At 46.5% G+C, this 13,249-nt stretch overlaps 1 protein-coding gene across 1 annotated transcript in view; it reads left to right on the top strand.

Annotated features, from left to right (window-relative positions):
- The first annotated feature begins 5,602 nt into the window (after positions 1-5,602).
- The window catches only part of CUNH1orf94 (chromosome unknown C1orf94 homolog), a 44,089-nt gene continuing 36,442 nt past the window's right edge, over positions 5,603-13,249 (top strand). The window contains exons 1-2 of the mRNA XM_008829248.1: positions 5,603-5,612; positions 6,671-6,947. Coding sequence (XP_008827470.1) covers positions 5,603-5,612; positions 6,671-6,947 — 287 coding nt within the window. The remainder of the gene's footprint in view (positions 5,613-6,670; positions 6,948-13,249) is intronic.

Genomic DNA, 13,249 nt, shown 5'->3' on the forward strand with positions numbered 1-13,249 from the left:
TCATGGCCAAAATCTTTCTGAAACAAAATGGCAAAAATCCTTGCAATTTTCTTTTACAGCTGAAAAGTTTACTTGTTGTGAGAAGTGGGTATGTTTAATCAAAGATGTCAGGTAGTACCTTCCTACACAGTTAGCAGGCTTGGGGCCAGTGAAGAATTTGGTTTTCTGTTTTTTGAAACAGGTTCTACTCAGTATTCTAGGCTGGTTTTGAATTTGTGATCCTCCTGAAGATGGCTCTTTGGATTACTTAAAATTTTTTTAAAATTATTTTTGTTTTATGTGTATGAGTGTATTGCCTGAATGTGTGTAAGTACACCCATGTCGTCCAATACCCGAGAAAGTCAGAAGAAAGTGTTGGATTCCCCTGGAACCAGAGTTAAGGACGGTTGTTAGCTGCCATGTGGGTGCTGGGAATCGAACCTGGGTCCTCTGCAAGAGCAGCCAGTGTTCTTAATTGCTGAGTCATCTCTCCAGCCCCTGAATTTCTTTTTCTTCGTATATGCTAGGGTAAGTACTCTGAGCTATACCCTGCCTCCCATTAAGACTTTAGAAGAGCCCAGGCCATTCCTACTTCTTTGAGTTTTCCAACCTACCCATGTTTATGTCAGATATGGAAGACAGCCTTTGGCTATAGATCAGGTAGGAGTGCTGCCTCCACCTAAGGCTTCCTGATTCTAAATAATAAGTAAGAGGCTAGGTAAAGTAAGGGGCTCTTTTGGTAGACGGCTTGTCTAGCATGCCCTCTAGACCCTTGGTTCAATCTCTAGTACCCCATAAACCAGGTGCGGTAGTTCATGCCTGTAATCCCAGATATCCTGGGAGGTAGAACCAGGAGGATCAGAAGTTCAAGGTCATCCCTAGCAACAGCACAAGTTTCAGGCCAGTCTGGACTATATGCAACTGTGTTCCAAAAAAAAGAAGAAGAAAAAAAAAAAAATGAAAGGAAGAATCCCAGAATCCTACCCAATGACCGCTAACGTGCACTGGCAACACAGTATGTGCCAGACTGACTTCTAAACTCTTCACATGTCTTGTCTCAATTGTCACCAAACAACTCTCTGAGGTCAGTGTTTTATTATGTCTATTTTACAGAGAAGCCGACTGAAGCGCAAAAGGGTGAAACAAGCCGCTCAAGGTCATATTTGGAGTAACGGAATTTAAGAACTTTTCCAAGTTAAAAATAATTCAGAGATAAAATAGTGTCTATGACCATTAAATGCCTCCCGTTGAACTCTAAAAACGTCAGGTGCCAAGCCTGTCTTGTTCAGCACTTCCACAAGCACCAGGTGCTGGAGGGACAGAGCTCCCCAAACACTGGTATAAATTCAGTTTGTGCCATGCCTGCTCTGTGCCAGGCACTGGTGGGATGTTTCCAGGCTGTGACTCTATCTAGGGTAGAGGACTTACTCATCTCTAATCCTTATGCCTTCCACTATGAAAGCCCATGGCTGGTGTTCAAAAACACAGTCTGGAAATCAGGGAGTTGGTTTAGCGGATAAGCACCTTCCACACAAGCACTAGAAGTATTCAGGCACGTAGTACTCACATAAAAAGCCAAGTGGATGTGGCAACCCTTCTGTAATCCCGGCATTTGGGAGGCAGATAGGAGATCCTTCCAGGCAAGCTAGCTAGACTAGTCCAATTGAAGAGCCTCGAGAGACCCTGCCTCTGTGAAAAGCAGACAGTAGTCCAAAAAGTCAACTGATGGCAATTTCTGGCCTCCATATACATGTGTCCATATGCAAGCAAAATTGAATATACACCAACTATATGAGTGAAAACAAAACTCAGGCTGGAGATGCTCACATGGTGACTTCAGTCTATCACAGTACAATTTCCCCAGTACAGATAAGATTCTCCCCCCCGCTGTGTTTAGCCCAAAAGCTCCAATGGCATACATTTCCATGTCGTCAACAGGAGAACCAATGTAGAGTGCCTTTATAGGTCTCTTCTGTGCCAGGTGTTGTTCCAGTAATTATTATGTGTTAAGCAATTACTCAGTAATAGAACATCTACCATCATTCTACCCAGCCAGCGTTCTTTGTTACCATTCTGTACAGAGGAGGGAACTAAGTGGTATGGGTTGGATCTGTCTTCCTAACATTCAGATGTTAAAGCCCAAAGCCCCAGTCCCTCAGAATGCACCTTTATTTGGAGATAAGGATTTTAAAGAGATAAAAGGAAGCCATTAGGGTGGTAACTAGTGAACTCTGTGTGTATGTGTATGCGTGTGTGTGTATGTGTGTGTGTGTGTGTGTGTGTGTGTGTGTGCGTGCACGTGTGTGTTTACTCAGGAGCTGTTCACTTTTTTAAAAATATTTTTATTATTTTTATTTTACATGTATGCGTGTATTGCCTGCATATAGGTAAGTGCACCTGTGTTGTGCAATGTCAGCAGAGGACAGAAGAGGCTGTTGGATCCCCTGGAACTGGAGTTACGGACAGTTGTTAGCTGCCATGTGGGTGCTAGGATTTGAACCCGGGCCTTTTGCAAGAACAGTCAGTGTTCTTAACTGCTGAGCCATCTCTCCAGCCACCATTTTTTTTTTTTTTTTTTCGAGACAGGTCCTCTCCCTGAGATCTGGGACTCTCCAGTTAGGTTGGACTGGTAGGCCCTTGGGTGCTAAGGATTAAAAGCAAGTCCTTCAAGCTTGCATGGCAAACACTTTGCCAAGTGAACTGTCTCCCCAGTCCTCATGCCCTTTTCAAAGGAGGAGATGCCAAGTGAACTGTCTCCCCAGTCCTCATGCCCTTTTCAAAGGAGGAGACTCGGGGGCTGGAGAGTTGGCTCATGGTTAAGAGCACTGGCTGCTGTTCTTGCAGAGGACGTGGGTTCATTTCCCAGCACCCACATGGCACCTAAAACCATCCGTAACCCCGGTTCCAGGGACTCTTCTGACTTCTGCAGGCATTACACGACACAGGTGCACCTACACACAGGCAGGCAATACACTTATACACATAAAAAATAACAAAATATTTTTAAAAAAGAAGATTGGGATGCAGTCAAGCACAGAGACAAACCATGTGAAGACGGGAAAAAAGACTCCCTCCACACTAAGGAAGGGCTCTCCTGCTTTGCTTTCTTTTCCTATTGCTGTGATAAAATACCCTGACAAAAACAGCTTGAGGGAAAAAGGATCTATTTTGGCTCAGGATTCTAGTTCCTCATGGCAAGGAAGTAAAGGCAGCAGGAACCTGAAGCAGCTGGTCACATGACATCCACAATCAAGAGCAGAGAGAGATGAATTAATGCAAGCCTGTTAGTGCTCAGTCCATGCTCTCCCTTCATAAATAATCCAGGATCCTGGGACTGGTGCCAACCAAAGTAAGCAGGTTCTCCCACCTCAATTAATGTAATCAAGATAATCCCCCACAGGCATGCCCAGAGGCCAACCTAATCTAGTCAATCCCTCATTGAGACTCCCTTTGTAAGTGGTTGGAGAGTGTATCAAGTTGACAGTTAAAATGAACCTTCACACCCCAGAATGAAACCAACCTTGATCTTGACCTTCTAACTTCCAAAACTATAAAGGAAAGCAAGTTCTTCGTTTGGACCAATACACTTTGATGACCCTAGCAAACCATCAGCACATAGCACACACAATAGCTTGCCTCAGTTTACACTGCCAGAAAATTCAAAATGTGATGAACTCTGAATATGAGCTCAAATAGTCTGATTCTGGAGTTCACGTGTCTTGTGGTAAGATGTTCTCTATGTTGTTAAATATGCCCTAGGCTTGGGTGGTTTTTAAATACTTGAGATGTGGCTAGTGTAGGTGGAGAACCATTTTGTTGCTATTTTATTTATTTATTTATTCATTTATTTATTTATTTATTATTTAGTTAGTTAGTTGTATTTGTGTTGGTGTATATGCATGTTGTTATGTGTATATGTGCATGTGTGGAGGCCAGAAGTTGTCACTGGGTTTCTTACACTATTACGCTCCTAATTTTTTCAGTCAGAGTCTCTCACTGAACCTGGAGTTCACTGATTCCACTAGACTGGCTACAGCAAGCCCTCGGGATCCTTCTGTCTCCCCCTCTGCAGTGATGGCGTTATAGGCACACTGTTACCCACATTTTTGTACATGGGTTTTGGGAATCTGAACCCAGGTCCTCATGCTTACAAGGCAAGCGCTTTACCAACTGAGCCATCTTCTCGGCCCATGAGTCAAAATTTTAAACTAATGTTAAAATACAATTAAAATGTCAATCACCCTGTATGGCTGGTGGCACTTGTATTAGACGTAGCTTTATGCAGTTTCTAAATACAGCATTACTCTTGTAAAAGCCTGTGTGCGCCAGGAAACCCTACCTGTATCTTTGTTCATTCTCCTGGCTTTTTTATGCAGTCCTTTCTGATTTAGCCCCTACTGCCTGGTTTCCTGCTAAGGGGGGGTGGGGGGAAGCGAACAGAGGCAGCAGGGTAAGCTGGCTGACTTTCCTGAATCCTGTGGCCTGGGCACTGCAAGGTCTTGGTGCTCTGCTCGGAGCATGGGTGTTAGCCTACCAAATGCCAAGCAGCACAAACACTGGGTGACATTTTCAGAAATATTAATATTTCATCAGAAATGATCACTTTCCCTTTAAATACACTATCTTAAAAGGTTTTTCTACATTCTTAACTATAATCTTATTCAGTCTAGGTCCTTGGAATTTTCCCCAAAGGAACACAGCTTCAATTTCATAATGAAAATCAAAAAGGAATGAAGCCCGGATTTCAAAACTCAGAGTCAACATTTCCACGAACTCAGTCTCTCTGTAAAGAGCAAGGTTTTGTAGTGGGCACCTACTGCATACCAGGTACTTTAGATACAGCATACCATTAGTTCAACCAACATGAATTTATTGAGTGCCTACTATGTGCTGGAAGTGTGATGGGTCTCACTCTGCAGGCTTAGACTAATCTGGAACTTGAGGTCCTCCTGCCTCAGCCATCGGGCGGGCCCTTATCTGGACCACCATCTACAAGTGGCTGCAGCTCTGCCCTGTTGCCTCAGGTTGGTCAGTTTTGCCTGTTAGTGATTGGGCTACCTCCTTGGAAAATGGCTTCACTAGAGCAGGCAGGCACCAGACCTTCCCTTTGCCTTCTTGCCTGTCCAGTCCTCAGAAGCTTACCTGGAACAGAGAGGGGTCCATGGGTACTGGGGGAATGGTAATATAGCTAAGGGATACTGTGCCAGGTCACTGCAGCCGGCTTCTAGGGGAACCATCTTCATCCGTCTCCTTCTTCCTCTGCCTCTTGCAGTCCCTTCCCAGAGGGACACTTGCAGGAGTAACTACAGATTTAGGGGACCAGGGAGAGCTTGCTTAGGTGCTGGATTGGCTTTCTGTAGAGAAGATGATTCATTGAGTGGGGAGACTACTGATCCTCAGTAAAGAGCTAGGGAATGCCGCACCACCACTACCACCCAGCACCTGGGCCAGCCTCCCTGGCCCCGGACCCCTGAAGCTTGCACCAGCCCAGCGGCTGCCTGTCTGCCTGAGAGCCACCAGGCGCTATCAGGTGTAGAGTCCTGGCGTTTGAATCCCAAGCCTTGCTTCTTGAGCCCTGGACCTTTATGACTCTGAGACTCCGTTTCCACCATGTACAAGAATCATGGAGAGCGGTACTAACCTCATGAGTTTAACTAGAATTAGACTTGAGGCAGCACTTGGCATTCAATGCCCCACGGCATGGCAGTTAGGGCTAAAATCAGAGCTCAAAGGGGCGGGTCCCCCACCCCCGCAGGCCCTGAGGTTTTTTTGAAGTGGTGGAGTGGGAACAGACTTCAAATGGGGGAAGCGCCAGGGGGTCTTGCGGGCTCCATCCCAGTCCATCCCACGTGCTGGCCTTGGGTCCGAACGCCCTGGCCCGTGCGCCCCCCCTCCCCGCGCACCTAGCCGAGCCGTTGAGCTTGAACCCACAGAAAGAATCCCAGGTCTCCAGGGCAAGGGTGTGGGAGCTACTGACAAACAAAGGCGGAAGACACCCGCCTGGGCCCGCCCTGCCCAATCGGCGTCCTTTTAAGTGTTTGGGACCCTTCCTCTGGCGGTGTTGGCCTGGTCACAGCTCTGTGCAGGGACAGCAGGTGTCTGCTGGGAACCCGACCCGACCCGGCAAGCTGACCAAACAGCGCCACATTGGAGATTTCTAACCCCCGCCCCCGCACAGCAGAGGTGTCGGGGCAGCAGAGAGAGCAAAAGCCTGCCGGGGTTGGGCAGGGGCAGTTGGTCCTCTGGGTGCACTGGGTTCTTGGGAAGGTGGGAAGTGACAGTTCCATGGCCTTACCCAGGCACCGCAAGGTGTCATAGTGGTGCCACATAGGGGGAATGCTGGGTTTTGCGGGGAGAGCCAGTCCTCCCCTCCAGCTATTCCCAGATGTCATTCTGCCGGCCCAGGCGCTTGGTTCCTGAGCTCCAGGGGATTCCACGGTTACTAAGTTACTGGTTTTTGTTGACTTTTAAATATTTTCTTCTAAGGGAGAGGGGGAGGGGGGCAAAAGTCAGCAAAGAGCAAATAAAAACAAGTCAACTTAAGCCCCCCTCCCCAAAAGGAAGTTGCCCCTCACCCTCCACCCCACCCCAAACCAAAGGCTTCTGAAAGCCACTCTCTGGCTAGAGGCACAGCAGGCCAGCACTGACTGCTTCCGGGGCCCAGTCCTCAGCTCCCTTTCTGGTGAATGAGCCCTGGGTGGACAAAGGTGCTTCCGGAAAGAGAGGAAGAGGATGGCCAGTGGGAATGGGCTTCCTCCATCCTCTGCCCTGGTGGCCAAGCACCCCTCAGCCCTGGGGCCATTTCCCAGATATGTCTGGATTCACCAGAATACACCCCAAGACAGCCTAGACAAGATTTGCCATGAGATCTGGAAGAGAGTTCAGGGCTTGCCGGAGTCCCTGCAGCCCACGACCTCGATGGAAACGCTCTCTACCCAGGTGGCTGGGACTGTCAGCTTCCAAGAAGAGTGAGTAGCCCTCTATTTGGTTGGTAGCAAAGAGGGAAAGGGAGGGTGTAGAAATGGAAATCTCTGGTCTTTGATTCAATCTTCTGGCCCAGTGTTAATCCCTATCCCTTATGTTTTGTCTCCACCCCCATAATTATGGTAGTTTTAAAGGAAGGGCTGACCAAGGTTCTGAAGTTCTGGGGCAGAGAAGAACCAGGCCAGAGTTGCATTCCCGCCTGCCTCTTTTCCAGCTACTAAGGAGACATTTCTCATTCTAAAGGCACAAGCAACTCAGAAGCCAGTCTGGGGTCCTTGCTTGAGCATCCTAGCCAAGGCTGAGGGTTAGATGACTCATGAGTGTCCCCAGAGGCAACTTACTAAAAGATCCTTTTCCTCTCCCATGCAAAGTCCAGGCAATGGGCACAGATGAGTCTGGTGGTTTGAAACCACATCTGGAATTCCCTAATACGGGGAGCAGCTGTCCCATTCAGCCTCCACAGAAGCTACTGCAAGAGCGCACATCAAAATATTTACTGGGAAGGCATTGACATATTCAGAGGACATAATAGAAAATTAAAGTGCGGGAAGATGGCTGTAAATAGCTGGTTTCCTAGATAGGAAATTCCGTGTCTGGGAAACACAGAACTAAGTGTTTCTCCACTAGGGCAAAGTTGGGGAGACGTTGTTGGGGATGAATATTGGCAAGGAGAGGAAGGGGGCAGAAGAAAGGACCTCATTAAAAAAAGGGAGCACCTCAGCTGCAGTGATTAATGCCACATCTTCAAGGCTCTGCATCTTCAAAGTGGGCTACAAATATTAATTAATCCTTTCAGAGTCCCTATGAAGGGGTATTAGTGTCCCCATTTTACAGATGGATTAAGTGTTAATAATTAAGGGCTAATTAAAGACTAAGTGTTAATTAAATGTTTTCTGCTCCAACACATGTTCCAACTCAGTTCAGAGATGCTCTGGAGTGAGGAGACCATTCAGGCATTTAGTAATTGCCTCTGGTTTCAGGGCTATCTAAGGAAAAGCTAGGGAAAAAGTGTAGCTGATCCTCAGGTCATTACTCCCGCTGGCTGCCCCTTTACAAGCTTCTTTGCTTACTGCAGATGAAGGTGGAAGGCAGGCTGGCAGCTCTCGCCTCCCCTGCCTGGTACTCAGCATGACCCAGTTCAGATGGAAATGGCCTGTCTACCGCCAAAATCCTATGGCTAGTTCATTCAGTGGCGCTGGGCTGTTCTCCCCTGTTCGTTGCCATCTGTCTGGGACAGGACCTTGGCAGAGGTTTGAAACCTTGGGGCTGTACTCAGCTCTCAGTGGCCAAGGAGCTGATTGTCCACTTTCAGGACCAAAGGTCAGCAGCAATTTCCAGTAGATGGCACCTTCTCTGCCAGGTCACACTGAATTCATGGAGACGGACTCTACTTCCAGTCTGTTCTTGGCCAGAAATTGAACTGGCAAAACTTTGTGGCCAGTTGCTTCACTTCGTTTGGCCTTGATTTCCTCATCTGCAAATTGAGGATGATGGGTCCTGCCTTGTCCACCTCAGAGATGATAATGAGGATCGAATGTGATGGGAAACAAGGAAATGAAAGATGCATTATACAGGCAAGGCTGCCCTTAATATGGAATCCACAGAGTTCACTGCAGGGAGGGTTACTGCTGTTGGCTTCTATCTGGGGTCTTTACACTGTGCTCCAAGAAACCTAGAGTCAAGTAGGTTGGTGCCTGGGCCCCAGTCTGCCCCAACATTTCAACCAGAGCTGTTCAGATTTTTATCAGTTTTACTAACTGGAGTTCTGAGTATGGTTTTATTTGAAAAGAGTCTCGCTACTGAGAAAAGAACTGGGAAACCACTGACTTAGATGAATAAACGATATCATAATTGTGTCGCTATCAACGAAGTAGAGCACAATGAGCTCTTCCTGAAATAAAAGGCAGCCATGCTGGTAGAGTCAGATAACTGGGTTCAGATCACACTTCAGCCCCGCACCAGCTGCAGCATCTGTGCCTCATCTGTTGATCCGAGCTTTGGTTACCTTGTCTGCCAAATGGGGCTGACAGCTGTGTGTTTGGTAGGGGTTGCTGGAGTGACAAAGAGGGATAGTTGGACTGATAAAATTCCTTGTAATAATGATGGTTGTCAATTCTATACACCCTACAGTTTTTATGCAAGGTAGGCACTATTTTGAACTCCATATGAGATAGGACGGTAAGAGTTTATGTTTGTGTGAAACTGACTTTCGATAATTATTAGACTGTGTCATTCTGGTTTCAATTACTCCTTTCTCCCACTTTTAAATTTTTAAAAGATTTATTTGTATGGTTTTATTTATGTGTATGTGTATGTGTATGTGTGTCTACTTGTGTGAGTGTTTGCCACTTGTGTGAGTGCCTGAGAAAATCGAAGAGGGCATCAGATCCCTGGGAAATGGAGTCACCGGTGTCCATGAGCCTGCCTGGTGTGGGTGCTAGGAACCAAACTCAGGTCCTCTGGAAGAATGGCAAGTACTCCCAAACACTGAGCCACATCTCCAGTCCCCTCTCCCATTTTTAACTGAAGCTCATTTGTTTATCTGTTTGTCATTTTGTTTTTTGAGACAGAGTCTCACTGTTTAGTCCAAGGCGGCCTAGAATGCACTGTGTATCCCGAGATGAACTCAAACTTATGGAAATCCTCTTGCCTCAGCCTCCCAAGCATTGTTTTACAGATCTGGCTAAGTAAGCACTTTGATACAAAAGAGGCAGGTGAGATTTGAAGGGGCTTCTTTCTTTTTTTATTTATTATTGTTATTTTATGTATATGTGTGCATTGCCTGCATGTATTGCCTGCACCCATGTGTCATACATAACAATGCCTGCAGAGGACAGAAGAGGGTGTCAGATGCCCTGGAACTGGAGTTACGGACTGTTGTTAGCTGCTGTGTGGGTGCTGGGATTTGAACCAGGGTTTTCTGCAAGAACAGCCAGTGTTCTGAACTGCTGAACCATCTCTCCAACCCCTGAAGAAGAGGTAGAATTCCAAAACTGAAACCAAGACCATCTTAGCCTAGATGCGAGATGGTGGCCATCCTCCCTTGGAATATAAAGTATTTCTACACAGATTACTTGGGAGCCCTGTGCTCTGAGTGATCATGAGTAGATTTTTATATCCGGGGAGCAGTCCACAGTGTCTCACGCTCATTCAAGGCCTTGAAACACCTATCTACAAGCCTTTCCCCTGCCTACTGTGTAAAGTTGTGTTTGGTGTTATCCTCTTCAGAATAGTTAGTGAGCAAGTTCTCAAACCTTGTTATCCAGAACCTTTTTCTTGACCCTGTCCCTAAATGTCATAGAAATCTTGGACACCATCTTATGCTGCCTGAGTCACTTCCTCAACATTTTTGCCAAGTAGGCAGTCACTCATACCCTTTCCCGGAGCTGGAGGTGCTGTGTTCTGAGACAGCCCTTGCTGTGAACTCTCTCAAAGGGTCATGCTCTCCCTATAACTGAAATCTGTTTCTATCAAGCTAAGTGATCTGGATTCTGCTCTTGGGGCTCCAGAATGAATTTATCCCCTCTCCCTTCTGTAATGCTTTAGATGGTAAAGGATGGCAGCAAGATTCCTCCTGGGATTTCTTGTCTCTACAAACTAAATGCCCCTGGTTTTTTGTTTCCCTTCACCTGACGACTTGGTTGTTTCCTGCCTACAGTGCTGGTGATTGTGGCAGCGGGGACCCCAGAACCAACTGCAGAAATAGGAATGTGAACAATGCACACTGACTGGACTATCCCCCAACTCCTGCAGGTGGTGATTGACACCACATTCGCTTTCATGATGAATTTGCGCCATGGACACATTTGAGTTCATTCATTCAATTAGAAAAATACGTATTAGGCAGCTGCTGTGTGCCAGGCATTGTGTTAAGAGCTGGGGGACAGGATTTTGAACCAGGTAGAATAACAAATAATGAGAGCAAATTTAAAAAAAAAATACTGTGATAACTTCAGAATAGGAATGTATTCTCATTGGAGGGGACCGATGATAAGCACATAAATTAAACGAGCTACTTTCAGATAGCAACAAGTCCAAGGCTGGAAATAAAGTACAGCAAAGTAATAGCTAGAGCCCTTTTAGCTGAGGTTTCAGTTTTGAGCTGAGTCCTGGACAACAATCCTGGAAAAGACATCCAGGCAGAGGGCAGAGCAAGAGCAAAGACCCTGAGGGGAAGATGTGAGCTTTGAGAAGGATACCATGGTTAGAGGGTTGAGGACACAGTGACAACGGACACCTGAATCAGGCAAGCCAGGTCTCAGAGGCCTGAAGTGTCACTGTACAGAGCTGAAATTTATTGTATGAGTGGTGGAACGCTTTAGGAGTTTTTCAAAGATCCTTCAGCTTCTGTGAAGAGATGTCTTAGAATGTGTGAGAGAGAAAGTCAGAGGTCTCTGAGAAAATGCTGCAACAGGTCAACTGAGGCCCACAGGGGATAGTGTCTGGACCACAGCGAGTAGAGCAGAGATGGAAGGAACTGGGAATTCAGTGTGTAGCCCAAGAGGAGCCACAGGCTCTGCTGATGGCTTGGAGCACACAGAGACATGGAGACTGAACCCAGGTTTTTGGCTTGGGTTTCTGGTTGACCAATGGTGCTGTCTGAAGAGGTGGGTAAGAAGTGAGAAGAAATGGGTTTTGGCAAGAAATCAATAGTTCTGTTTAGAGTCAATTAAACTCCAGAATCTTGTTCAGTTATCTTTTAATTAGTCTTAAATTTGGGCTTGAGAATTGTGGCAATCCTCTTTACTGACTCATATTCAAGGATTACATCTTCATTCATTGCCTCCTCACTAACTTTCCTCAGCCAAATGAGGGCTTTGGGTTTTCTATTGACCCCATTGCTCTGACTGCGGAACAGCACCTGTTCATTTACTTTTGGGTTCCTTCAACAAATGCTCACTGTTGCCTTCTGCAGGGCAGACTCAGTGAAGACCTCCCAACTCAGTGAGTGACACTGAGCAAACATATACACTCACACAGTGACACTCAGCAAATATTTATCGTGCACCTGCTGTTTGCCAGATAATGTTTGTAGACAGAATACACTCAATGGAAAGATGGAAACATGCTCTGAACTCCTTCATGGACCTTCAGTGCTTTGCAAAAGATAGAGGGCAACAGGTGATGATAAGTGTGTTGATTAAAGAACACACTGAGGGCACGTGCTTGAGATTTGGTTTAAGCTTTTGGGGCAGGGCAGGGAAGCAAGTTGAGAGCTCTACACCTTGAGTATGACAGAAGGCATGGGTGCAGTTCTCTGGGAGATGGTGTCCTGATTAACAGTAGCTTAGCTGTCAGGGTTTCCTGAGGTGAAGTTTTCTCTAATCTTGAGACGAAGGAACAGACTGTGGAAAAGTCTAGCAGGCATGGGAAAGGAAGGGAGTTTGTAAGAACAGAATGCATCATGGGTGAGGAAAAAGAGTGGGAAAGCGGTCCTGGATTGGCTGGTTGTGATCAGCTTCCCTGAGTGCTTCTAGTCCCTTCCTGAGCACATGAGATCATCAAGTTAAACAGAACCTGGTTTACAGAGGCAAAAGGCTTTGCGGAGCATCATTCCAAGCCAGAGTCTAACGGGAAGAGCAGTCTGCAGGAAGAAATCTGTGTTAAGCATTCCAAATCCAAACAACAACAGAACCAAGATCAAGAAAGAGCTTCTGGCTGGTAGCCTGGTGCTTCACTCTGTTCACTTGTTTCAGTAGATCCTTGTTCAAACCAGTCTTCCACACAGGGGAAACCGGAGACATGTGGGAACCCAAGCCACTGCCTTGTTTGAATGAGTTTCCCAAGAGGGCAATTCTTTCTACTGTTGTTATTAAGCAATTGAGTAGATTTTATTTTTCTGGAAAATTGCTTCAGACACACATTGTCTTTTTACTATCATTTTGAAAGCTTGAAACCTGTCGATGGGAATGAGAAGGACAAAATCCACACAAGGAAACCCAGACTGATGTCCCTTCCTAGGAGCTAGCGATGGAGATCTTTGCAGTGTAAAGTGCTAGGCTGTGCTTTCTTCTCCTTGAGAGTCTGCGGAAAGCAGTTAAGCACCCTTCCATGGAAATAGATATTCCTACATCTCTTAATATTTGGAGAATGACTGCAGAGGTCATTTGGGATGAATCTTTTGCCCTGAGACCCAGCACTGGAACAGGAGTGCCTCTTCTTTAAGCTCCCCAGTCTGGGTCTCAGCACCTGTCGCTTTGACATGGAGGCACCCCCATTCTTGCCTGCCACACGAGCTAGTGCATGGCACGGTGCTGGCAGACAGAAGCTCAGGAGTTCCTCGCCC

The sequence above is a fragment of the Nannospalax galili genome, unplaced genomic scaffold (assembly GCF_000622305.1).
Source record: "Nannospalax galili isolate Female #2095 unplaced genomic scaffold, S.galili_v1.0 scaffold473, whole genome shotgun sequence".
Lineage (NCBI taxonomy): Eukaryota > Metazoa > Chordata > Mammalia > Rodentia > Spalacidae > Nannospalax > Nannospalax galili.